This window comes from Carya illinoinensis, chromosome 12, assembly GCF_018687715.1.
Source record: "Carya illinoinensis cultivar Pawnee chromosome 12, C.illinoinensisPawnee_v1, whole genome shotgun sequence".
In the NCBI taxonomy this organism is placed as follows: domain Eukaryota; kingdom Viridiplantae; phylum Streptophyta; class Magnoliopsida; order Fagales; family Juglandaceae; genus Carya; species Carya illinoinensis.
The window spans coordinates 25,679,286-25,705,007 of record NC_056763.1 but is presented as its reverse complement, the minus strand read 5'-3'; the positions used below and the strand labels follow the sequence as shown (position 1 = coordinate 25,705,007).

The following is a 25,722-nucleotide window of genomic DNA, read 5'->3' as shown; positions in this document are numbered from 1 at the left end:
AAGATAATATTAATTAATTAATTCTTTGGAGAAGGGTGTAGGCACGGATATCTAATCGTAATAAAGCTTCTGTGCAAGCATACCTGAGCAAAAGAAACATTAATTACTATTCCATAAATAATTAGCATTTTCCAATAATTAAAGAGAGCTTCTGCAACAACGATGGGCTCTGGCCGACTGATAACGAGCCACCTTCTTCACGTGTTGATGCTATGGTATGTTACCTGCCACATGCCCACCGTACCCTCACCGGCTCCTTCCATCTTGATTTATAATTAAATATATAAAAAATAAATTTATAAATTAACATTATTTAATATAATATATTACATCTACGAGCATTTTATCTAACCTAAAAAGGCACAGGTATTTATTTCTACTTACACAAGTTAACGTTGAAGACAGGCACACAGTGAGATTTCTACTTCACTGAGTATTCTTCCTCCCATTTTGTGAGAAATCAGTAATTATAAGTATTTTGTAGAGTAATTTGTCTGCAAGACCTCTGCTTGAAGAAGGTACTATATGGAGGCTTGGGAACACGGCGGCACAATTAGAATTTAGATAAATAAATGGCTACCTTATTGACAAAGACATGAAGTAATGGAACATAAGTTTGGTTAATGAAATCAAAGGATGAAGCAAACATTAACAATTCTTATCAGCCAATGCAATATAGCTCAGATCAGTAGATATGGAGGTGTTCAGTTAATAGGAGCTTTTCGGTTAAAAATGCTTACCTTCAAGGAGAGTTGTAACAGAAAAATCAAGGCCAAACTTTATAAACCAGGAAAGACAGTGACAGCTGACTCGAGCTATAGAAGCTAGCCATGCTAAATGTAGTCAAGGTTTTCTTATGGAGTGATTGTCACAATGCTTTGCCAACAATATGAATTTGATGAAGATGAATATTGTGCAGTGTCCTACTTGTCCAATCTGCACTCAGGAATTAGAATCAATAGACCATGTGTCATGAGAATGTGCCTCGGCTTGATATGTTTGGGGACAATGTTTCAGAAAATCTTGGTGTTATATCAGAACTTTCTAGCAACTTTTCAAGGGTTAGTTGAGAAACTTGATAAAGAAGAATTGAAATAAGTGGTTGTGGTAGCTTGAAAGTTATGGAGGATGAGAAATGAGTTTGTATTTCAAGATAAATTTACCCCTTCTAATAGTTTGGTTCATCTATCCCAACAACTACTGCAAGAACTGAAACAACTGGTGTTTGTCACAACCAGTGTGATTACTAATCTTCCAGCAACGCAATCAGGTTGAGAGCCTCCTCCACCTAATGTATTCAAAGTTAATTGAGATGCCTTAGTTGATAAAGTTAATTATCAATTGGGATTAGGGTTAATTGGCTACCATAAGGATGAAAAAAGAGTATTTTCCTAACCCTTTACTAGTAGAAACTATTGTAGCTCGAGCTGCAATTTGAGACTGAGCTGGAATTAAGGAACATAATTTTAGAGGGAGATGCTAGTAAAGTGGTTTAAGCTTTTCTTCATTCAAACACCACTGCAACATGCACTGAGATTCTCATCTCGAAAATTAAGCTTTTTTTTTATTTGGTTACACAATTTAAATGAGATGAAATGAGACGTTTTGTTAAAAATTAAATAAAATATTTTTTAATATAATTTTTTAATATTTTTTTAATCTAAAAAAATTAAATTATTTATTATATTTTTTATAAAAATTTGAAATAGTTATAATTATTAAATAAAATGAAATGAGATGAGATAGTTTAGTATTTGATAACTAAACTAGGTGGAAAACTCTTTTGGGAAACGGAGTTAAGAACATATTAAGAGAGAAGATAATGTTGTATAACTCATACCCTAAGCATGCTTTGGGGGGTGATGAGATAATAGTTGATATAGAATAGGTTCTACATGTATTGAGTCTATAAAAAATAAAAAACGTCGAGTCGTCGATTTATTTTATTTAAAAACAAAAAATAAATAAAATTGAAAAATCAGTCACTCTCTTTAGTATAATGTTTTGAGAAACGAATACAAGTAAGCTGTGTTGCTGTGTGTGCACAGAGCACAATTAATGGTCGTGTTTCCTCGGTATACCTAATTAATTACGTGTCATGATTATAAGCATGGAATAACAATAATGTGTAAATGCATGCCGGACTTCTGGGTATGATTATCAGTACCCTGTAGACTGGGGGCTTTTTATTTTTTTATTGTAAAATTAATCAGTAAGAGTGATACTACAGTCATTGACAGCATTTTAGGAGATGCACACGCAAAAGATTAGAAATTTATCTTTTGTATTTGCTGTAAATTACTCTTCAATATTAATTAAATATTTTATGTAATTAATCTAATTATTAAGAAAAAGTTTGGTCCACACTTGAAGAAAAATATAAAAAATTAAATTTATATATATTTTTAATATATTTAAAATTTTAAAATAAATGATTATTTCACATCATGCTCATCGTACATCTATCATCTGCTATACTAAAAACTAGTAATTACTTTTTTAAAAAAGAGTTTTGTTACAAGTACAGTCGCGCACTAATCTGTGTATTAATATTAATTTATTCATATTTAAAATTTAAATTAATATTATTTTTAATAAAATTTATTTTTTAATCAATCATATCATATTGGTGTATAAATTAATATATAATTATACTTATAACTATACTTTTCCTTTAAAAAAAGAGTGTGAAAATAAAGTAATCTGTATATTTACAAGTGACTGAAGTTGGGAAAAAGTTACCTAGGAAGATGCAAAACGCATCTACCATGTACATTGAAATAGTAATAATAATTAATGAAAAGAAAAGAAAACAACAAAAGAGAAAAAGGGCAAAGCGAAAAAGATGTGCACACCCAAAATATCTGTAGCAAGGAACTTTCCCAAGCTTGGTTTGAATTCCCTTTCACATTCAAAGGTGGTCCAATATAGTCATATGTGATACATGGGAGGCGAAACTTCTGAAGGAAAGATCCTAAATATTTGTAGGATTGGAGTTCTGGGTATACCAATTGTGTGTGTATATATATATATTAAGAAGAGTTAAAGTTTCCAAAAAATAAGTACCGTTCACAAATATTAAGATATTTGTGATAAGATATAATTTTTTTGATAAATAATATTGACAGATTTAAAATGTGCAAGTCTCGTCTATTTATAAATAAATTTTAAGTTTATATAAAAAATTAGTTTTTAATAATTAATTTTACTTTTTTCAATTTAAATGCGCATGACTAATATGATTATTTCTAACCTAACTCGATTTTTTATCATATTGTCATGCGAATCAAAAGAAAAACATTTAAAAGATAATAGACATCGTATAAACTTGGCACAGAGTGTTTTTTAAAAGAGAAATACTTTTTGCAGTCGGTAAATACAGTTGGCGTGCAGTCGTGGAGAAAAAAGTGAATTAATATGGAACCTACATGAAAAAGAAAATAATTTTTTTAACTTTTTTTTATTCATGTAAGTCCCACTGAATATAAAAAAAAAAATTTATAATTTTTTTTATTCATTCTGTACAGTCGACTACATTTACCGACTGTATCTAACAAAGCCGTTCCTAAAAATTTGTTTAATTTAATCATTATTATGGGAGTCATAAAAGAATCATCCAAATAACTAGCTGCTTGCGAGTTGCAAGACAATCGAGTTTACATCTGGTAATTTTTTAATGATTGCCACGGAGACATTGTTCAGGCCTACTTTTTAATGTGTCCTTGGTCACAGGACTCATAAGGCAATAACGTTGATGATCAATGACCCAAAAGAACAGGGTCCCCATGGATTCGATAATTCAGAGTGGGAACTCCCCAAAGCCCAAAGGACAGTTATGATTTTGAAGGTTATTTCTTTACTATTTTACTGTTCTGTAACTGCTGTTGCTTTATGGCAGTAGTAATTCTTTAATTTCTGTTCCATAAATACAATTAAATCCGCACCGACCCTTCCAGGTTAGAGCCAGATACACCCACATGTGTCTCTGTTCTTTACTCAACCGTTTCCAGCCCTCCAAAAGAGCAATATTATGGAACAAATAAGTTAATTGATTAATATATATTTTAAATTTATTTCTTCTTTGGCGGATTCCTTTCTGGGCACTTGGTGCCTTCCTTTCATTTCCTTTCCTCCTCAATATATAGACCCTTTAGTTCCTCCCCCTACTCCCACTCCATGCTCTCTCTTTCCATCTCCAAGGCTCTGTTCCTTTAGGACAAATCTCCATCTTGGTGGGTTTATCAGAAATTTTAGCTGATATATCATATCCTAGCATTGCCAGTTTTTCTCTATTTAATCCACTTTTCTTTGGGGGCCTAAAAAACAGAGAGTTCCCATTGTGTAATTTATATAGTTTTTGTTGATTAGCAGATCCGTCTCTGTTGTTTTTAACAAACCAGAGTGTTTCTTCTGCATTTGGGTTTATCTTCACTGAAACCGCTACTGTGTGTGTTTTGTTATTGTTTTTATGGAGAGGTTTGTGAGACTCATTTCCACGACTCCTCTGCTTCTGCTTCTCGCGCTTCCTTTAGCTTTGGCTAGCCATGACTACGGCCAAGCCCTGAGCAAAAGCATTCTCTTCTTTGAAGCTCAGAGATCTGGCTACCTTCCCCACAACCAGAGAGTCAAATGGAGAGCTAATTCTGGTTTGCTTGACGGCAAGGCCAGTGGGGTAAAGCTCGTTCTCTCATTGAAATCTTTTTGCGTTCCCATTTCGAAATATAAGCAGCTGATTTATAATTTCTCAACTTCTCAATACGAGTCAAAAGTTCAGTTCTTAAAAAAGAAATATTTTTCATTAATTTGTTGTTTTATATTGGGATATATGCAGGTGGATCTGGTTGGGGGGTACTATGATGCAGGGGACAATGTGAAGTTTGGGCTGCCAATGGCATTTACCCTAACAATGATGTCATGGAGTATAGTGGAGTACGGGAAGCAAATGGCTGCAAGTGGGGAGCTCAGTCACGCCATGGATGCTTTGAAGTGGGGCACTGACTACCTCATTAAAGCTCACCCCGAACCTAATGTCTTGTATGGAGAGGTACCTTTTCCCTTTCTAATCCCTCCTCACCTCCCCCGACTTTAACAATCGGTATCTATTCTCTTGTAACCGTCCCCTTTGGCTCTTACCCTCCCTTTTTACTTTTTAGGTTCAACTTGTTAGCATGACTTGATGCAAGAGTTTGATGTAACTTGCACCATATTGACCGAATGTTCAATTCAAACTATTTTTTTTTTCTTTCTTTTTAGCTTTAAAAAGTTAAGGCTTCGTTTTTTCATTTTTTATTTTAATGAAAAATGAGCTCACAAATTGCTTTTCTTTTTTTTTTTTTTTTCTTTTTTTCTTTTTTCTTTTTGAAAAAATAAATGGAATCAAGATCTTCCCTGTGTTAGGTCATATAAGTCATAATTATAAAGTGGTATAAATATTATGTAAAATAAATTTATAAATTAATGTGATTTTATAAAATTTGTTAAATCTATTTTATAATAAAAATAAATTGAGGTGACACATCACAAAATATTAATTTTTAAACTTATTTTTATATAATTATTTTGTGTTTAAAATATTTTCTTTATCATTAATATCAACAACATGGTATAACTTTGTGTTTTCAACTTATTCAGAATTTGGACGGATACCCCATTTGCTGACAGTCGATTTTATACATAAAACCCAAAATAATTGAATATTAATGGCTTGATACGTGGGTTGTGTCAGGTTGGAGATGGAAACAGTGACCACTACTGCTGGCAAAGGCCGGAGGATATGACAACCGACCGCAGGGCCTACAAGATTGACCCGAGCAATCCCGGATCGGATCTCAGCGGCGAAACAGCCGCCGCCATGTCGGCCGCCTCCATTGTCTTCCGCCGCTCCAATCCCGCTTACGCCCGTGAGCTCCTCCGCCACGCCATCCAGGTTTCGATCAATCCCTCTATCTGGATCTCTTTCTCTCTATTTCACTAAAGTATTTGGGTTTCCAACTAAAAACTAAAGAGTCAAAGGATTAAAAAGAAAAGAATAAGAAGAGACCGGTGCGCGCGGCGGATGTTAACTTGAGGACGTATCGTCTGTTGAACTAACGGATTCGGTTTCAGCATTTTTTATAGAACCGTGCATGGTAGCACCACCGTCGTGGTTAATTAGGCAGACTGGTTCGGAGTTCCGAGTTGTAGTGGGCATTAATGGCACCAACCCGACAATAGGCCAGTCAGTCTGTCACGCAACGATTTTTTACTCCCAAGATCTTCAACTAATCACCTCCAATTAATTATTTAAATAAAACATCATATTTGGCTAATATGAAACTTATTTAAAAGTTTTAGTTACTTAAAGAAAATAATACTATGTCTCTCGTTTTGACTTTTTATTTTATTTGTTTATTTATTTAATATTTTTTAATAATTAAAAAATTAACTATTAATATATTAATATTTTTTTATTTTTTAAAATTATTTTAAAAAATAAAATATTAAAATTTAACCTAAGACATACCAAGCAGTCACTGCTAAACGGCATCCTAGTAGTATCGTTAGTTAAATAATTTGTTTATTTGTATGTATGATAAGTACTATTGTTTAAATTATGCACTTATGAAAAAGTATATTTTTTTATGTGTATCTTGAATTTTATTTATTTTTTAAAAATAAAAAAATCAATAAGTTATTTTTACAAATAAATTATTCATTTTTAAATATCAGTAAGTTTAAAATAAAATAAAAATAATTTGTGCAAATTTTGATCATAGAGTTTATTTAATTTTTAAAATTTTGATAGTTATTTGAAATTGAGCATCTCGTGGAGACATTAACTTGGGGGCTTGAGGTCAACTACTTTTTGAGCGTACATTTTTAATACTGTCCTAACGAGTTGAACCCCGAAGGCGAACGCGAAAGTGAAGCTAAATAGGAAACGCTGTCGTTGCATAACTTGGCAAAATTTTTCGGCGTGCATCGTGGATCATGAGGACACTGTTCCCGTCTGTCACGTGTAGTGTCTTTTGAACGTACGATTTTTCGTACTTTCAGATCTTAGACCGTCCACATGTAATGATCCGTGAAAAGCGCCGTAGTTATTGTCTTCCTCACGTGAGAACATCGTCGGTGCACACGTGACGCTTTACAACCGCCTTCCCCACCCCCTACCAAAAAAACCTTAAATCCCGAGACTAACCTCTCACGTTTTGTGATATTACCTCCATTGCCACAGTAGTTTCTAATCCCCAAAGTTGGTTCCTTTCTCTGTTTTCAGCTATTCCAGTTCGCGGACACATACAGAGGCAAATATGACAGCAGCATTAGCGTTGCCCAGAAGTACTACCGTTCTGTCAGTGGATATAATGTATGTTAACGTAACTCTCTGCTAACTTTACGTTCTTCTATGCACAATCTGGTAGTTGAATGTTTTAATTAGTTGGTTATTTGGGTATGTATAGGACGAGCTGCTCTGGGCTGCTGCATGGTTGTATCAGGCAACTAATAACCAGTACTACTTGAACTACCTCGGGAAAAATGGTGATTCCATGGGAGGAACTGGATGGGGCATGACTGAGTTTGGTTGGGATGTCAAGTATGCTGGGGTTCAGACACTTGTAGCTAAGGTACCTATTATTTACATGAAAATGGGCATTAGCTACTTGATTTGATTATAATTTTGTTTCATGTCAATTGGGAATCATGTTGTCTTAACTGATTACGTAGTTGCAAACTTGCTAAGTTGGGGAGTGGGTCTTGTCTCTTGTTTAATTGCAGTTCCTAATGCAAGGCAAAGCTGGTCTCAATGCGCCTGTTTTTGAGAGGTACCAGCAGAAGGCAGAATACTTCATGTGTTCGTGCCTTGGAAAGGGCACCCGCAACGTTCAGAGGACTCCTGGCGGCCTAATCTTTCGACAGAGGTGGAACAACATGCAGTTCGTGACAAGCGCCTCCTTCCTCGCCACTGTCTACTCTGACTATCTTACTTCTGCTGGGAGATACATGAAATGTGCTTCTGGCAATGTTTCACCATCGGAGCTTCTCTCCTTTTCCAAATCACAGGTATTGTGATGATCGATCGCTATTTCTTATCAAGGAAGTACCGCTTGTCTTTGTTTTTCACTCAGCTTGAAATACAGTTTGACCTTATGCAATGTTAAAACACCTCAGGTTGACTACCTTCTTGGGGACAATCCAAGAGCCACAAGTTACATGGTTGGATATGGTAACAACTTCCCGAGACAAGTTCACCACAGGGCTTCCTCAATTGTCTCCATTAAGGTTGACTCTTCATTTGTCAGCTGCCGAGGGGGCTATGCCACTTGGTTTAGCAGTAAAGGAAGTGATCCCAATGTTCTTGTTGGTGCTGTTGTTGGAGGTCCCGATGCCTACGACAACTTTGCTGATGAAAGAGACAATTATGAGCAAACTGAGCCCGCTACTTACAACAATGCTCCTCTTTTCGGTGTATTGGCACGACTAGGTGGTGGTCACAGCGGGTATAACCAGCTCCTTCCAGGTAATTGAGCTACAACACAATTAACGTTTCTCACCTAATTTCTCGTTTGGAGTTTTCTAAGAGCATTAAGTCATGATTTTTAATAAATAAAATTTTCTTGCAGTGACTCCCCCCGCACCTAAACATGTTGTTACTCAACCAAAGCCAACTCCAGAACCCAAAGTTACTCCATCTCCAGGTATCTTTTGTTTTTAAAGGAATGCTCGAAGTTTCTAATGAAAAGGAAAATATTACAAAATAAGCCCAAGTCTTCAGGTTGGATAGGCAGTAGAGATAGGAACTCTTGGATAAGTTAACTAAGGCAAGAATACAAACTAATAACTTCCAGCTAGAGGTATCCCTTGGCCTCTGTTTTGGATGATATCTGTCTGCATAATTCGCAGTTCAAGGAAGTATACTGATTAAATATTGACTGCTAATGGCCTGTCAAATTACCGATTTGTTTTATAGAGAAGCTGTGCTTGATTAAATGGGTATTGGAAAATAGGGTCTAACTTGGATCATGTTTTGCAGCATCATCTTCTAGTCCAATCACCATAGAGCAGAAGTTGACAGCTTCATGGAATTCCAAGGGAAAATCTTACTACAGATATTCGACAATCGTGACCAACAAGTCTGCTAAGACACTCAAATTTCTCAATCTTTCAGTATCCAAGCTGTATGGTCCTCTATGGGGCCTCACAAAGTCCGGTGATTCGTATGTTTTTCCTTCATGGCTGAACTATTTACCTCCTGGAAAGAGCCTTGAGTTCGTCTACATCCATTCGGCTTCACCAGCAGACGTATCAGTCTCAAGTTACACTCTGGCCTAAGAAAAGAAGAAACCGAGTCAAACAAAAAAGGTTCACACAATTTCTGGGTTCGTAATGTAAGAATTGTGCAGCTATACCAAAATGCAGTCCAGAAAGGTTCACACAGTTTTCACCTCTTTATTTGGTTTCGTGTTAGGGTTTAGATGAAAGTAGGTTAAATAAGGCTGAAAGTTGGAGGAAGAAAGGTGTGAAGAGACGGTTTAAAAAGTGTGCTCATCCTCTTTCTCCCCGACTTAATTCTATAGGGTGATTTCAGAGAAGGGCAGTGGCAATGCGACGATTGAGAGTCGAAGAAAATGACTTCTCAATATATCTCAAGGAGTCTTTTCTTTCTTTGTACTTCGAAATTGTTTCACTTTATTTTATTTTTTTTCTCTTCTTTTTCGTGTTGTGATGTTGTAAGCTTTGCAACATTTCTTGTTTGTGGTATGAAGAGTATCCTCTCTATTTTCTTCTTATCTAGCAGAGAAATTGTAAGGACTTGTGTATGGTTCTAGTTACAGATTGTATTTTCTTCTTATTATTACATATTAGGATCTAATTGAGTGATCGGAGGAACCAAAGTAAACTATAATGACTTGTTTTTGGTTGAAAAAAATAATTACATCTCGGGCGTCTATATGCAAAAACCAGATGAAAGATGGCAACAGTGTACTTGAAACAGGATAAGATAGCACAAGGGGTATGAGCACCGTATATCCACACAATAGTGCAAGAAATAAACTGATTTCCTTTACCTCTTAAGTTATTGCATCTGGTTTATAGATCACAGGAGCTCACTTTAATTCTAAAAACAAATAATAATGCCGAAGTTTCAGTGGAAATCTATGATTTTGATGGGGGAGGACGATAGTAATGAGTATGCACTTGACTTCTGGCTTTGTCAATTGTCAATACCACGGGAAGGTCGAGAGCCCCGAAGGCCCCTTCACCGTGTCAAGTAGATCCTAATGCCAATATGTTATCCTGGTTGAAGAAGATGAAACAATCTCAACGGAGGTTTCTGCTATCTTCCAAATGTGCTTGATGACTTTATACAGATAGGTCTTGAAGTTTTTTAATTTATATCACCTCAAGTTCCATTACCATGCTAGACAAAATGAAATCATGCTCGATCTCAACCTGCACTTCAGGTAAGAAAGGAAATCTCAATGGAGGTCGAGGGATGTTTTTATTATATAAGAAGTTCTTTACGATTACAAAATTGAAAAACAAAGCAAACAAAAACCCTCTAGTTGTACTGCATGGAATTAAGTGAAAACGCAAAGAGAGCCCCGCATATAAATTATCAAGGAAGTCGGGGAGCTAGCGCGACTTCCTCAGCTGCACAACTATAACACTGATATTGTCTTTGCTCCCCCGAGCCATTGCTATCTCGGCTAACACTGCTGCTGTATCTACTGCACAATTTCCTTTCAAATCATGATATGGAAACTTCCTCTTGACACGACCATCGTTGAGACAAATCCGTCCGACCTCGCAGGCAAGCTCGTTGGAGATAACATCCCAGAGACCATCACTGGCTATTACAATGAATTCGTCGGACTCGGTTCGCTCTGTGACAGTGACCTCTGGTTCGGAAATCACATATGGCCTCAAATAGTGGTCTCCTGCATCAGTTGCACAGAAAGTATGAGAAAGGCGCATATGGCTTAACAACGTCTTGAGCTTTCTAGTGGACAAATTTACAGGAAATTTGGTATATACATATATATATATATATGTCTACTCCTGGAAACATGCCTATAGATCTTGAAGTGGCAAGGACACCGAGGACACGAGAGCCATTCCATTCTATGACCCTTCCTCCTGCTGCTTCCACTCTCTCCCTTTCATCAGGTCGATCAGGCTGCATAACGGGTCATTATTTTAACTCAATTGATTTCCTAATAAAGCCTCAAGGGAAATGCAAAAGATCAAGTTGCAGCATATTCAAGCGCGGGATTATGGACACATTCAACGTACCACTATTGTGTGGTAGCCATTAGTGACTATGAAGAAGATCGATCTGCCCAGCACAAGCGCAAGAAACAAAAATTCTTCCCATTATCTCTACAGATTATATATTATATATATTTTTTCTTATTAAATATATGGTATATTGATAATTAATAGAAAAATTCCATTAATTTAAAAAATTAAAAAATTGATTGGTGTGTGGACTTTACTTGCAACGAAGTGAGCAATATTACTTATAGTCTCTAAATTACTATGTAAGATTAGGTAATTTTATATTTAAAATTTTTTAAAATTATAAAAATATCTCATATTTTTTCTCATTTATTAAATAGCTTGCACATACCGTCTTGTACTGATTTCGCGTTCAAATATGACTTAATTAACTGTCCTACCCTACCTTATGATCAAGTGATAGAGGCACGGCTACACCGTCACGACACAGCACAGCCCTCGAGTCTCCGCAATTGGCGACCACCACCTCCTCCTTCCCCACCAACACGACAACCGCCGTGGATCCCACCATTCTCGCCTCTCCTTCGTCCGTCCCACCGCCGTTCACCTCCTCGTCCATCTTAGTGAAGCACGTCACCATCGCCTTTTCCCAGTCCACTCCCCGGCCGCCGCCCGTACTCCACCACCGTTCCACCTCCTCCTCCAGAATTACGTGCAATCTATCCCGGCACGCCTTCGCTACCCTGTCCCCGTTGTGCCCATCGTACACCGCGAAGAAATCGTACGTATCGCAGTACTGTCCCGGTGCAGCGAATCTCGGTGCCACTCGCACCGCATCCTCCATAACTCTCCGCCGTCCGATCACCGATATAGAACTTAGCAATGGACGCGCAAAGCTCCGTCTCTCTTCTCCTCCTCCGACCCCGCCGGATACCGGTACCGCGATCGTCTTTTCTCCATCATCCGAAGAGCCACCGGAGGACGACGAAGTACCGCATGACGAAACGTCCAAACTCAGCTCTCCGATGCCTATATTTGTTTTCGGTTCCTTGTCTTTGCGGATGCCATCGACTTCACGAGAAATCAGTTTCTTGTTTATGAATCCGTATTTAAAGCGGGAATCAATTCCTACGCTCTCCCTTAATGGACGTACTTTCTTATCGTCAGTTCTGTCATGCTTAGGGTTTTCGGAGTCTGACATCGCAGAAGACCATGTTCCTCTCTTCACCTACACTTCCTCGTGCACTTTCTCCTCAACTGCGATGAAAAGAACTGATTCAAATTGGTTTTAAAGAGAGGGAACCCGAGCCATCGCATGAAGGGTCCGCATACAGGATGCGCGCCAGCTGTGCCTCTAGAGAGAGACGGCGTTCTTAATTTTTAGCAGGTTTGAGGTTTAGATTTTTCCAAGCTAGGAAACGTGGACCGCTGAAACTGACACATGGCGTACGAACAGGGGTACATGTAATTTTGGGTTTTCTTTCTGGAAGAAGAGGTGAGAAGGTTCAAAAAGCCAAATGTCGGCAAATGGGCTGAGTCGACGTGTGGGCTTTCGAATAGATAACGTGGCATTTCGGATCGCTGTGGCGCAGTACGTACGTCCATTACAGGAGTCAGCTGTGTCCATCGAGTTCAAGAGACTCCTCCGTTCGGTGAGAAGAACAAGGGACTTCTTCCTTCAGATGACGCTACACTGATGGAGGTGAAATGTTTACTTATATCCGTACACAAATACGATATTTCGTGGAGATAGATAATTCATTTTTACACACATTTTTTGTATACGTTTGTGCATTTCTCGAGTACAGTTTGTCATTTGCTGATCAACTCTGAATATTTGGCCAGAAAAAGATAAAATCCTAATCTTCTTTTCCCATCAAAAGGGGAGAAAGTAATTAGCTCATTTGTAATGTTAGCGGCAGCAAAGTCCTACTCAACCACGGATTACTAATATGCAGCAACGGTACTAGATTTGAATATTGAAAATGCTACTTTGTCCCTGGATTTGCTTCTTGGGATTGACTGTTAATTTGTTTTTGTTTTTAGTTCTTTGTGTTCGTCTATATATTAATTTTAAATTAGGTATAAGGAGCTAGTGTTTGGATCTCTGTTTTGTTGTAGGTCATGTTTTGTGGCCTTTCAATCACGAAAAGAGTTCGTCTATATGTGGTTTTGTTTTTAGTTCTTTGTGATCGATCGTGATTATATATATATTCTTGGTCAGACTCCTTGTTCTGTTGAGTGTTGAGGTTGATCATGTCATGTGCCTAGCTGCTACCCTTTCGATTACAAAAGGAGTTAAAAAAGAAGAGATCATCCTTTGACTGAACTCTCGGGCCGAAAGGGAAGGAGGGTAAGGAGCATCCTGCACGCAGAGAACAGCTCGTGATCACGTAGTACTTCACGTACCCACTAAAATCGTGGACGTTTATAAATGGGTGTATTCTCAATAAAAAGTTAAAACCAAAATTTAAGACGTAAGACATTAATTAACACGGCTGCAATACTACTGGTGAATAGGATTAATTATTTAATTTGGGGAAACAAATATTACTTAAAAGAGACATTGAATGAACATGCAATGCATCTCAAGTGATCTAAAATATCTTTCTTGCTGGAGATGCCACGCAATATTGTCACATTTCAGTACTACCGCCTGACCATTTTAAAGTTTCAGTCTTTTAGAATTCTACTATAATATTGTCTTTAACATATCATTTGTGAAAGAAATTTGAGCAAATAGATAAATCTATTTAAAAAAAATGACTGGGGTATGTAGAATATTATTTTTAAGGTAATAATTATCTCCTCTCAAAAGAATTTACTATCGAATTATAAGCAATTTACCTCTATGATATATCAAAGTCACAAACTATAGATAACAATTATGAGGTTTTTCCATCAAATTTTCTTATAAAGTTGTGTACATGATTGAAAATATGAAAGAATAGAATGTTTAAATTCGTAAGTCTCATCTTATAAAAATAAAGAATGAAATGACACCTTAAGGTCCTGTTTGGTTACACAGATGAAATGAGATATTCTAAATAGTAATGAATAAAATATTGTTATAACATAAATTTTAAATATTAATCCGGCCTTGTTTGTTTAACCAAAACTAAAAATCTCATCTCATCTCAACTCATCATTACAACTTTTTCAAATTCTCGTACAAAATATAATAAATAATCTAACTTTTTCAAATCTCAATACAAAATTAATATTCAAAATTTATATTATAATAATATTTTATTCATTACTATTTAAAACATCTCATCTTATTTTATCTGTATAACCAAACGGAACCTTAAAAAATCATAATTTTTAACTTGTAATTTTGAAATCATTAGAGTTACTAGTTTAAAAGACATAATGCTTCGTAGACATGCCTGGTCTAATGGATGGTCGCATTCTCTGGAGAAGAAAGGGAATTGGTTTTAGTCCCCTCAATGGCACTTTCTTGTGATTTAATTTTGAATCATTACGCCTATTCAAGTGCCTATTCACTATTCAGCTCAAGCGTTGTAGCTGTTCAACCCACGCGCAAGACTTGGCTCTACCCAAGCATGCCTCTTCGAACGGGCCGTGCAGACATGCCTTAGGCTTAGGCCCATGGGCATGGATTGTGTGCCACTTAGGCCTTTAAGCCTATTCCATGCTTGATAAACTTAAATCTTCAATAATTTTTCTACATACAAGTAAAATCGGATACTAATTTACGTATTATATTGATTTTTTTATACTTAAAAGTTAAATTAATATTATTTTTAATAAAATCTATTTTTTAACCAATCACAATAAATTAATACATATACTAATACATAAGTGTACTTGCAATTAGACTTTTTCAATCTGGGCAGCCATGAAGTTTCAAACTCTCTTTTTTAAATTTTGAGACAATGCAACCTCGTCACGAGCCATCACATCTCTTCGTGGTAGTGCTTTACAAAATTAAGAAACAATCTACGTTCAATAAAGTTATATATTTAATATCATAATCTATAATAAATATAATATTAATTAAAATTGAAAATTGAAAATTCAATCAAATCAATACTTACTATATTAATAATATGTCACCGATTACAATAATCTTATTTTTTTATGACAATATTTGTTGAAGCCTGAAGGGTTTATCACCGGCAACATAACCAAAGTATCGGCTAATGTAGTGAATTTGTGGAAGTAATCCGAAATGGAAGAACTGCTTTTCTTTAGAGTACCTAATGATAGTGGAGATTCACGAAACGAACACGGGATATATATTAAGGTGAACATCCGTTCTTGCGTCGATCAGACTTAGCAGTGCGCAAGATGTTTAATTTGACAGTCACATGAGCGAGCACCGTTTATGAGAGAGAGGAGTTGAGGGCCGTCAACTGACGATTATCACGTGTCCAACGTGCCACGTGTCACGTGTCAGTCAACTGACACATTAATATTAAATATATGAATTAGATGTTATTTCAACCCATATAATTATTATAATTTTTTAAAAATTTTATATAAAATATAATAAATAATTTAATTTTTTAAATTTGAGAATAAAAATAATATTAAAAAATAATATTATAATATTATTTTATTTAATTTTTAATTTTTAACTCATTTCATTTTGTCTGTATAGCCAAACCAATAAATCAATTAAAAATTATCACATAACCTCTCGTTAGTTTTGGAATGGATGTACCGTGTACGTGAGGTTTGAATAGTGAAATGAGATGAGATAAGATAGTTTTAGATAAAAATTAAAAGTTAAATAAAATATTATTATAATTTTATTTTTTAATAATATTATTATTTTAAAATTTAAAAAATTGAATTGTTTATTATATTTTGTGTAGAAATTTAAAAAAATTATAATAATTAAATAAAATGAGTTAAGATTAGATGAACTTATCTTTATATTCAAACCTGGCCGAAATGTTATTCCTTAAATGTATGTATTAAAAATTTGAGAAGTGTTGCATTGATAATTTTTTTAAAAAAATACAAAAAAATTTATAAAGATATAATTTATTATAGTAATATTATTTTACAGTAAAACATTAAATTAAATAATGTAAATTTGAAAATTTTATTTTATTTAATCTTTTTATAAAAATTGAAGAGACATTTTGTTGGCACGTGGCCAACACAATTAATAAATAATTACATATACTCACAGGTTTATTTTTATTTTTATTTTTATTTATGAAACTATTTTATTATTTTTTTTAAAAATAAATTTTGAATTTTGAATTTGATTATTTTCAATATATCAATAATAATTAAAAAGGAAAAAAAAACAATTTTTATAAAAAAAAAATTCTTAATTACATTATTGTTATGAAACTAAAATAGAAATGATATTGAAAAAGAAAAATTTGTTATTCAATGTAAAAACTTGATCATATACAAGTAAATGATACCCATATATATATATGAGTACAAAGGAGTAGATATAACTTAAGTCTTAATTGATGACTCAATTGTCTTAATTAGTGACTAAAGATTGATCTTAATTGATGGCTATATATAATCATACAAATAAGTTTATAATACTCTCCATTTGGATGACCATACATAAAGAATATACCTCGTTAAAACCTTGTCAAGGAAAAACTCAGTGAGAAAAAACCAATGACGAAAGAAAAAGAGTACAATATTCATGTATATTGCTGAGTGTTTTAAGATTGTCTCATTAAAACATTGCAAAAGAAAACCCAGTAGGATAAAATCTTAGCGAAGGAAAAAAAAGTACAATCAGCATAAGTCTTCAAGACATTATTCCTCCTGAAAAGTGCATGATAATAAGTCTTCAAATCTCCACATTCCAATGTTCTACACAATCTTCTTAAATGTAGTTGGTAATGCTTTAGTGAATAAATTTACCAGATTATTACTTAACCGTATCTACTTGATATTAATTTCACATTTCTCCTCATGAATTGCAATGATCTTTGTGTGGATCTGAAAGATAACATGCATCAGCATATCTAACTAATTGTGAACTTGATCCATGTTAATAAAATAATCACATATCAACCGTACCTTAGAGGTAACGAATAACATATTTAATACCATTTCATTATCTTCGAGTTGGTGTGAAATTATATCTTGCAGGTAAATTAACTGAAATTACAATATCAGACCGAGTGCAATTTACAAAATACATCAGGGTTTCAATTACATTGAGATAAGGTATTTCAGGACCAAGAATTTATTCATCATCTTCACAATGATGAAATGGATCTTTATGCTCATCAAATGATCGAACGACCATTGGAGTACTCAGACGATGAACTTTATCCATATAAAAGTGTTTCAAGACTTTATAGTGAAAGGTCTTTACGTTGATGCATCTCAATATTATGTACCAACTCTTTAAATGATGCAGTTGGTAATGTTTTGGTAAACAAATTCATCATATTGATTCAAGATCGTCTTAACATTAATCACTATTCTTCTAGAGTCGTACTCTTCTGGAGTTCTTATAAATAACATAATTAGTGGATAAGTCATCAAAATTAAGCCATCAACCTCCATATTCAAAAAAAAAAAATGTGGCCACCTTTTTAAACCAAACAAGCACTGCAGGATTTTACAGCTCTTTTGTAGCTATTAGGCACCGCAGAACTATGATGTTACATCTCTTGTCTCTTGTAGATAGATGCTTCACGAGAGACATTGTAAAACAATAGAGATGCTTTATCCTTCCTTTTACTCACCTAAGGATATTGCTCTTATGATAAGAACATAGATTCATTTTTCTGGAATAAGTTATTCTGATGTCGTTTCAGAATCGATATTTCTTAGTGCACAATATTCCGCTTCTGTTATGACCATGTCTCGGATGTTATTAGCTAAAGTGAATAAGGTCAACCAACTCAATAATCAAATATCTTAATTGCGTTAGAAGCTTTATGCGAAAAGTCGTAAGATCAAGAAACTAAATGAAGAAAATAAGGCGCTAAAATAGTAAGCATGTGATCTTCAGGATCAGCTGCAACGGATATTTGAAGAAGTCCAAATACTTAGAGAATAAGGACAATCTACATTTAATCTCGCCATGGATATCCGAAAAAGTCTAACTTCTAAGAGAGTGGGGACAAACTGCTTTTAATCTCACAGCCTAGTAAATAATTGTAAGATATCTGTATTTAGTGTATCATTTATCAATATATATAATTTTGTCATGCTTTCATAATTTTCTCTATAATAGAAATATTCAGCTCATTTTCATTCGCATCCCATATTCTTCACTTTTCTGTAATTAGTCTACATTCTTACTCTGCAATCTCTTTCTGCATTCTTACTCTGCAATGGCCCAGCAATCTTGTGACGCCCCCAAATTCCGTTTGGGATCGGACGGACATTTGAAGCGTCGAGACATGCAACACAAGGTTAGCTGCCCCCGTTCATGACATATAAGATGCAATGTTCCTAACATGCATCTAACATTATGCAATATTCGCAGCGGATAATTTTTTTCTTTGGCAATACTATGCACCAAATTGAAAATATCCCAAATGCTTAAAACATACTTCATACATAAAGACCTATTGAATAGATCACAACACTAGTCCAAAATGGTTATGATCCAAAAAGTACTAAAGATGCAACTCCATTGTACAAGTAGTAATTTACGTTAACTACTATATTAACATTGATGTCACACCGTCGCTTAGTCAACTGTGTCTAGTTGATCAGCTCCTGATTCTCTTTCAGGTCCTGTAACAAGATCTACCATTCGGGGAGAATGGTAGTTGGCACTACCAAAGTGAGATTTGATTACAAATCTCAGTAAGTTAACAAAAAAACTTCCACACAAGCTAATGATGCATGGATGACAGTAAAAGCATAAATGCATAATCAAATTCATAAGTAATTAAAGCATAACTTGGAGTACAACATAATATAATTGACATAACTTAAATTGAAATATGAACTGAACTTGACTTGACAGAACTTGATCTGAAACTTGACTTAACATGAAAAATACATACTCCACAGTTGTTGTGGCCCCATGTATTCTACGTGTAAATACATACTCCACAGTTGTTGTGGCCCCACGTATTCTACACAAACTTGACTTAACATGAAAAATACATACTCCACAGTTGTTGTGGCCCCATGTATTCTACGTGTAAATACATACTCCACAATTGTTGTGACCCCATGTATTTTACACAAACTTGACTTAACATGAAAAATACATACTCCACAGTTGTTGTGGCCCCATGTATTCTACGGAAACTTATTTTTTAACTGCTTAAATATATACTCCACAGTTGTTGTGGCCCCATGTATTCTACGTGTCACAATTGTTGTGTCTCACGTAGTCTATGTATCACAATTGTTGTGACCTCATACATAAGTAATCAAGATGAAACGTGACTGGAGTACGAAAGGACTGAAGCCCTGACGTAACATAACGTGACTTGAACATAACTTGAAATACATGACCAACTTGAGATAGAAACATTTCGTAACATGGCATAACATATAATAGACAACATATTTAACATGACATACTTGTAATGTACAGTAATACATGACAAAATATATTATGTAACAGATAAAAATTGATGACAGAATAAATTCTGTATAATAGACAATTACGTGATAACTTGGCATGGCATGACATATATGATAACATACATACATACACTGTAGTTCCTTTACTTAGCACACATACACAGTAGACTGTTAGTAAGTTAAAAGCTAACTTACCTCGATCTCCGCGTTTCTTGTAAAACTTCAAGTGCGATCACGAGGAACTGTAATTAGTAATTCTAAAAGTTAGAACTAAATCACTAATAATTTGAAATATGGAAAATACTAACTTAAAGAGTAAAAGTTTCATTTTACTCTCTACATGTGGGAAAATGACCGTTTTACCCATAACTTAAGGATTTTGCATACTAATTCTAAAAGTTTCCAAAATTTACATTCCTCATGTAAATTTTGTTCTAAACTTAAATATCAACTCAAAAAAATTTAAAAACAAAACACAACTATGAAGAACACACTATGGCTGAAACATCCATAGGCCATTTCCCTTGATTTTTGTTGCAATTCCTTCCAATTTCAAAACTCATGCTTAAACCAAAATTTTGCAACAAACATCTTCCAATCCTAAGTTCAAAACCATACTTAAAACATCCATTTAGAAAAATCTAATAATTAACACCAAACTTTTTTTGTAAAAAGATCCAAGCACTTGAATCACAAGTTTTGACCTTAGATCAAAACATCTCCAAGAATTTCAAAAATCAAATCTTACTTCTAACATATTCATAATATCATCCTAATATCAACCATGCTTTAAATCATCAAACTAAAGTCATCAAAATCACAAAATAACATTTGGAGTTTTTGGTTTTACACTTAGTCCAAAAACAGAAATTTTTTCCTCAACTAGTTTTGATAAATCTCTTGATCTATGACTTATAAATATATGATCTTCAAACCAAACCATCACATGATTTAAAAAGATGTCCTAAAACATATATAAGCTTCTAATTCAAGATCACATAGTTAGAAATTAACCAAAACATAAATTTAGTCAAGAATATCCACACTTTGGCTTATTTGAATATCTTTTTGCATAAAATTTCATATCTTTGAAACTAACATCAAATATTTTCAAAATAATAATACAACATGTATATAAGATACTTAGGATCTTCCAATAAAATTATTAAGGTCATTAGAATAGGTTTAGACTACCAAAGAGTTAAACTTTCTCAAAACAGAAACTGTTTTTCTTCTTCCAGTTTCTAAGTTTATAAATCTAAGAAAATATTTCATCAAAACCTTTAATCATGCAAAAATCCTCAACCAATAGTCACATATACATGTTAACAATACTCCATAAAAATTTCGGACCAATATCTATCCATTAGCTTGGTCAAAAACTCCAAACTATAACATATTCTTCAGTTTATCCCCCAGAATGACCTTTCTATAGTTTACACAATATTTAACTGACCAAATGATCTTCAAATGGGGCAAATAAGATATCCATGTAAACTAAACTAAAAAATGAACAACTTATATGAATGAGACTTTATGATAAAACACTTACAAAAGCTTCGAAATGGGTGTGCAAAAGACCTCCTAAAAGCTGTCCAAAGAGAGTGTTTGATATTCTTTCAATGGAAAGTGTAAATGAAGATAATTTTGTGGGGAGAGGTGGCTGGAGATACTTATGGATGAGATATGGAAGAGATGAGGCTGGAGTTGAGAGTTGAGTGTAGTTTTCTCCTACCCAAAATATCTATAAAAGATTATCTCATAATATTATATCCAATAGTATCTACAAAAATCAACTTAAGATATTTTTATCTAATAATATCTATAAAAATCAACTCAAAATATTTTTACCCAATAATATTCATGAAAATTACCTCAAGATATTTCTTTTTATCCAATAATATCTACAGTTTTGAACAAACGTTTTGTCCGAAAATATGAAAAAATGTTATTGCGCCATAAAACTTTAAATAACCCTCCGAGTCTAATGGCACAAACCATAATACATTTTGACACTTCTAACTATCTCCAATAATCAAAAACACACTTCTGATACTATAGAAAATAATAACACTAACTATGTAGTTAGACAAAAACCTATACGATTAATGGATTCGTGAAAACTTATGGGGTTTTCACGAGGTTCCTAAAGTTAATAAAAATTTCACAATTGAATTTCTAGCGGGCTGTTACAATCTCCCCTCCTAAAAAAAAGATTTCGTCCTCGAAATCGAAGTAAGTAAGAAATAACAAGTTAAGGAATATGTGTTGCTTACCAACCTGGTGTCTATCCCGTATATATTTGCCTTTGAGATTATGTCATTCCTTAACTCTCTTATTTTAATCAACAATTATATTATACTTCTTTCCACAAGGTTGGCCAAATTGTATCGACACACTCTCCAAACCTAAAATTTCAAGTAAATAATCTTCCGAAACTCTTATTTAGAAAAAAAATCATAGGCGATATACTTTAAGTGTTCTTGTAAATGCCAAAGTTAGTAGAGAATTCATCAAAATTAAGCCGTTATCCTCTCTCTCTGTTTTTTTTTAATCGGTGGCCCTCTGTTTTAGACCAGACAACTCTGATGCGCATAATTTTTATAGGTTTTCTGTAGTTGTCAGGCGCCGCATAGCTACGACACTACTTTGTTCTTCTGTAATTGTCAGGCACCGCAGCTATGATACTACATTGCTCTTGTCTCTTGTAGAGAAATGATTCACGAGAGATGATTCGTCATAATTTTCTCTATAAAAGAATTATTCAGTTCATCTTCTTTCTCATCTCATCTTCTTCACTTTTCTGAAATTAGTCTGCATTCTTACTCTGCAATCTCTTTCTGCTTACTCACTTTGCAATGGCTCAGCAATCTTCTCATTACCAAAACATGAGGTATTTTGCACCTCGTTCACCAGTTGTTTATGCTTTTTCCGTAGGTACTATAATGCAATCCAATAATGATCTGACTAATAAGTCAGATAATGAACTTATCTACGAGCTTGTGAGTCTCGGTACTCGATACTCATCAGCCATTGTCGCATATTCTCAGCAACTGCAATCCAGGACTGGTGAGGTTGACAAACTCCACGAGAAAATTTCTATCCTTCAGAGGCTTCTTATGGAATCCAACATGAAGATAGAAGCAGTAAAGCGAGAGAACAGAGATTTAAAATCTTTGCTTAACTCTTCTTTTCGAGTGGCTACTCATTTAGATAGGAAAGGTGTAACAGCCCGCTAGAAATTTAATTGTGAAATTTCTATTAACTTTAAGAACCTCGTGAAAACCCCATAAGTTTTCACGAATCCATTAATCATATAGGTTTTTGTCTAATTACATAGTTAGTGTTATTATTTACTATGGTATCAGAAGTGTGTTTTTGATTATTGGAGATAGTTAGAAGTGTCAAAATGTATTATGGTTTGTGCCATTAGACTCGGAGGGTTATTTAAAGTCTTATGGCGCAATAACATTTTTTCATATTTTCGGTCAAAACGTCTGTTTAAAACTGTAGATATTATTGGATAAAAAGAAATATCTTGAGGTAATTTTCATGAATATTATTGGGTAAAAATATTTTGAGTTGATTTTTATAGATATTATTAGATAAAATATTATGAGATAATCTTTTATAGATATTTTGGGTAGGAGAAAACTACACTCAACTCTCAACTCCAGCCTCATTTCTTCCATATCTCATCCATAATTATCTCCAGCCACCTCTCCCCACGAAATTATCTAATTACACCTTCCAATAAAAGATTATCAAACACTCTCTCTCGGACAGCTTTTAGGAGGTCTTTTGCACGCCCATTTCGAAGCTGTTGTAAGTGTTTTATCATAAAGTCTCCTTCATATAAGTTGTTCCTTTTTGAGTCTAGTTTACATGGATATCTTATTTGCCCCATTTGAAGATCATTTGGTCAGTCAAATATTGTGTAAACTATAGAAAGGTCATTCTGGGAGATAAACTGGAGAATATGTTATAGTTTGGAGTTTTTGACCAAGCTAATGGATAGATATTGGTCCGAAATTTTTATGGAGTATTGTTAACATGTATATGTGACTATTGGTTGAGGATTTTTGCATGATTAAAGGTTTTGATGAAAGATGTTCTTAGATTTAGAAACTTAGAAACTAGAAGAGGAAAAACAGTTTCTGTTTTGAGAAAGTTTAACTCTTTGGTGGTCTAAACCTATTCTAATGACTTTGATAATTTTATTGGAGGATCCTAAACATCTTATATACATGTTATATTATTATTTTGAAGATATTTGATGTTATTTTCAAAGATATGAAATTTTATGCAAAGAGATATTCAAATAAGTCAAAGTGTGGATATTCTTGGCTAAATTTATGTTTTGGTTAATTTCTAACCATATGATCTTGAATTAGAAGCTTATATATATTTTAGGACATCTTTTTAAACCATGTGATGGTTTGGTTTGAAGATCATATATTTATAAGTCATAGATCAAGAGATTTATCAAAACTAGTTGAGGGAAAAGTTTATGTTTTTGGACTAAGTGTAAAACCAAAAACTCCAAATGTTATTTTGTGATTTTGGTGACTTTAGTTTGATGATTTAAAGTATGGTTGATGTTAGGATGATATTATGAATATGTTAGAAGTAAGATTTGATTTTTTTGAAATTCTTGGAGATGTTTTGATTTAAGGTCAAAACTTGTGATTCAAGTGCTTGGATATTTTTACAAAAAAGTTTGGTGTTGATTATTAGTTTTTTTTAAATGGATGTTTTAAGTATGGTTTTGAACTTAGGATTGGAAGATATTTGTTGCAAAATTTTGGTTTAAGCATGAGTTTTGAAGTTGGAAGGAATTGCAACAAAAATAAAGGGAAATGGCCTAAGGATGTTTCGACCATAGTGTGTTCTTCATAGTTGTGTTTTGTTTTAAATTTTTCTGAGTTGATATTTAAGTTTAGGACAAGATTTACATGAGGAATGTAAATTTTGGAAACTTTTGGAGTTAGTATGCAAAATCCTTAAGTTATGGGTAAAACGGTCATTTTCCCACATGTAGAGAGTAAAATGAAAATTTTACTCTTTAAGTTAGTATTTTCCATATTTCAAATTATTAGTGATTTAGTTCTAACTTTTAGAATCACTAATTACAGTTCATCGTGATCGCACTTGAAGTTTTATAAGAAACGCGGAGATCGAGGTAAGTTAGCTTTTAACTTACTAGCAGTCTACTGTGTATGTGTGCTAAGTAAAGGAACTACAGTGTATGTATGTATGTTATCAAATATGTCATGCCATGCCAAGTTATCACGTAATTGTCTATTATACAGAATTTATTCTGTCATCAATTTTTATCTGTTACATAATATATTCTGTCATGTATTACTGTACATTACAAGTATGTCATGTTAAATATATTGTCTGTTATATGTTATGCCATGTTATGAAATGTTTCTATCTCAAGTTGGTCATGTATTTCAAGTTATGTTCAAATCACGTTATGTTACGTTAGGGCTTCAATCATTTCGTATTCCAGTCACGTTTCATATTAAGTTTGTGTAGAATACATGGGGCCACAACAACTGTGGAGTATGTATTTACACATAGAATACATGGGGCCACAACAACTGTGGAGTATGTATTTTTCATGTTAAGTCAAGTTTATGTAGGATACATGGGGTCACAACAACTGTGGAGTATGTATTTAACTGCATTGTGATGTGTAGAATACATGGGGCCACAACAACTGTGGAGTATGTATTTACACGTAGAATACATGGGGCCACAACAATTGTGGAGTATGTATTTTTAAATGTTAAGTCAAGTTGTGTAGAATACATGGGGCCACAACAACTGTGGAGTATGTATTTAACTACAAATGTGATGCGTAAAATACATGGGGCCACAACAACTGTGGAGTATGTATTTTTCATGTTAAGTCAAGTTTGTGTAGAATACATGGGGCCACAACAACTGTGGAGTATGTATTTTTAATGT

General features: G+C 34.0%; 2 protein-coding genes across 2 annotated transcripts; one reads left to right on the top strand and one right to left on the bottom strand.

Moving 5' to 3' along the window:
* Positions 1–4,101: 4,101 nt before the first annotated feature.
* On the top strand, positions 4,102–9,840 carry LOC122289708 (endoglucanase 6). The gene is made up of 9 exons (XM_043096923.1): positions 4,102–4,672; positions 4,832–5,044; positions 5,726–5,926; positions 7,259–7,348; positions 7,443–7,607; positions 7,759–8,043; positions 8,152–8,500; positions 8,604–8,678; positions 9,014–9,840. The coding sequence occupies exons 1-9, from the start codon at positions 4,469–4,471 to the stop codon at positions 9,310–9,312; spliced, it is 1,881 nt and encodes a 626-aa protein (XP_042952857.1). The 5' UTR covers positions 4,102–4,468; the 3' UTR covers positions 9,313–9,840.
* Positions 9,841–10,446: 606 nt separating this feature from the next.
* Positions 10,447–12,576, bottom strand: LOC122289709 (protein phosphatase 2C 51-like). The gene is made up of 3 exons (XM_043096924.1): positions 11,669–12,576; positions 11,056–11,161; positions 10,447–10,922 (listed from the first exon to the last, which is right to left on the bottom strand). The coding sequence occupies exons 1-3, from the start codon at positions 12,422–12,424 to the stop codon at positions 10,618–10,620; spliced, it is 1,167 nt and encodes a 388-aa protein (XP_042952858.1). The 5' UTR covers positions 12,425–12,576; the 3' UTR covers positions 10,447–10,617.
* Between the last annotated feature and the right edge of the window lie 13,146 nt (positions 12,577–25,722).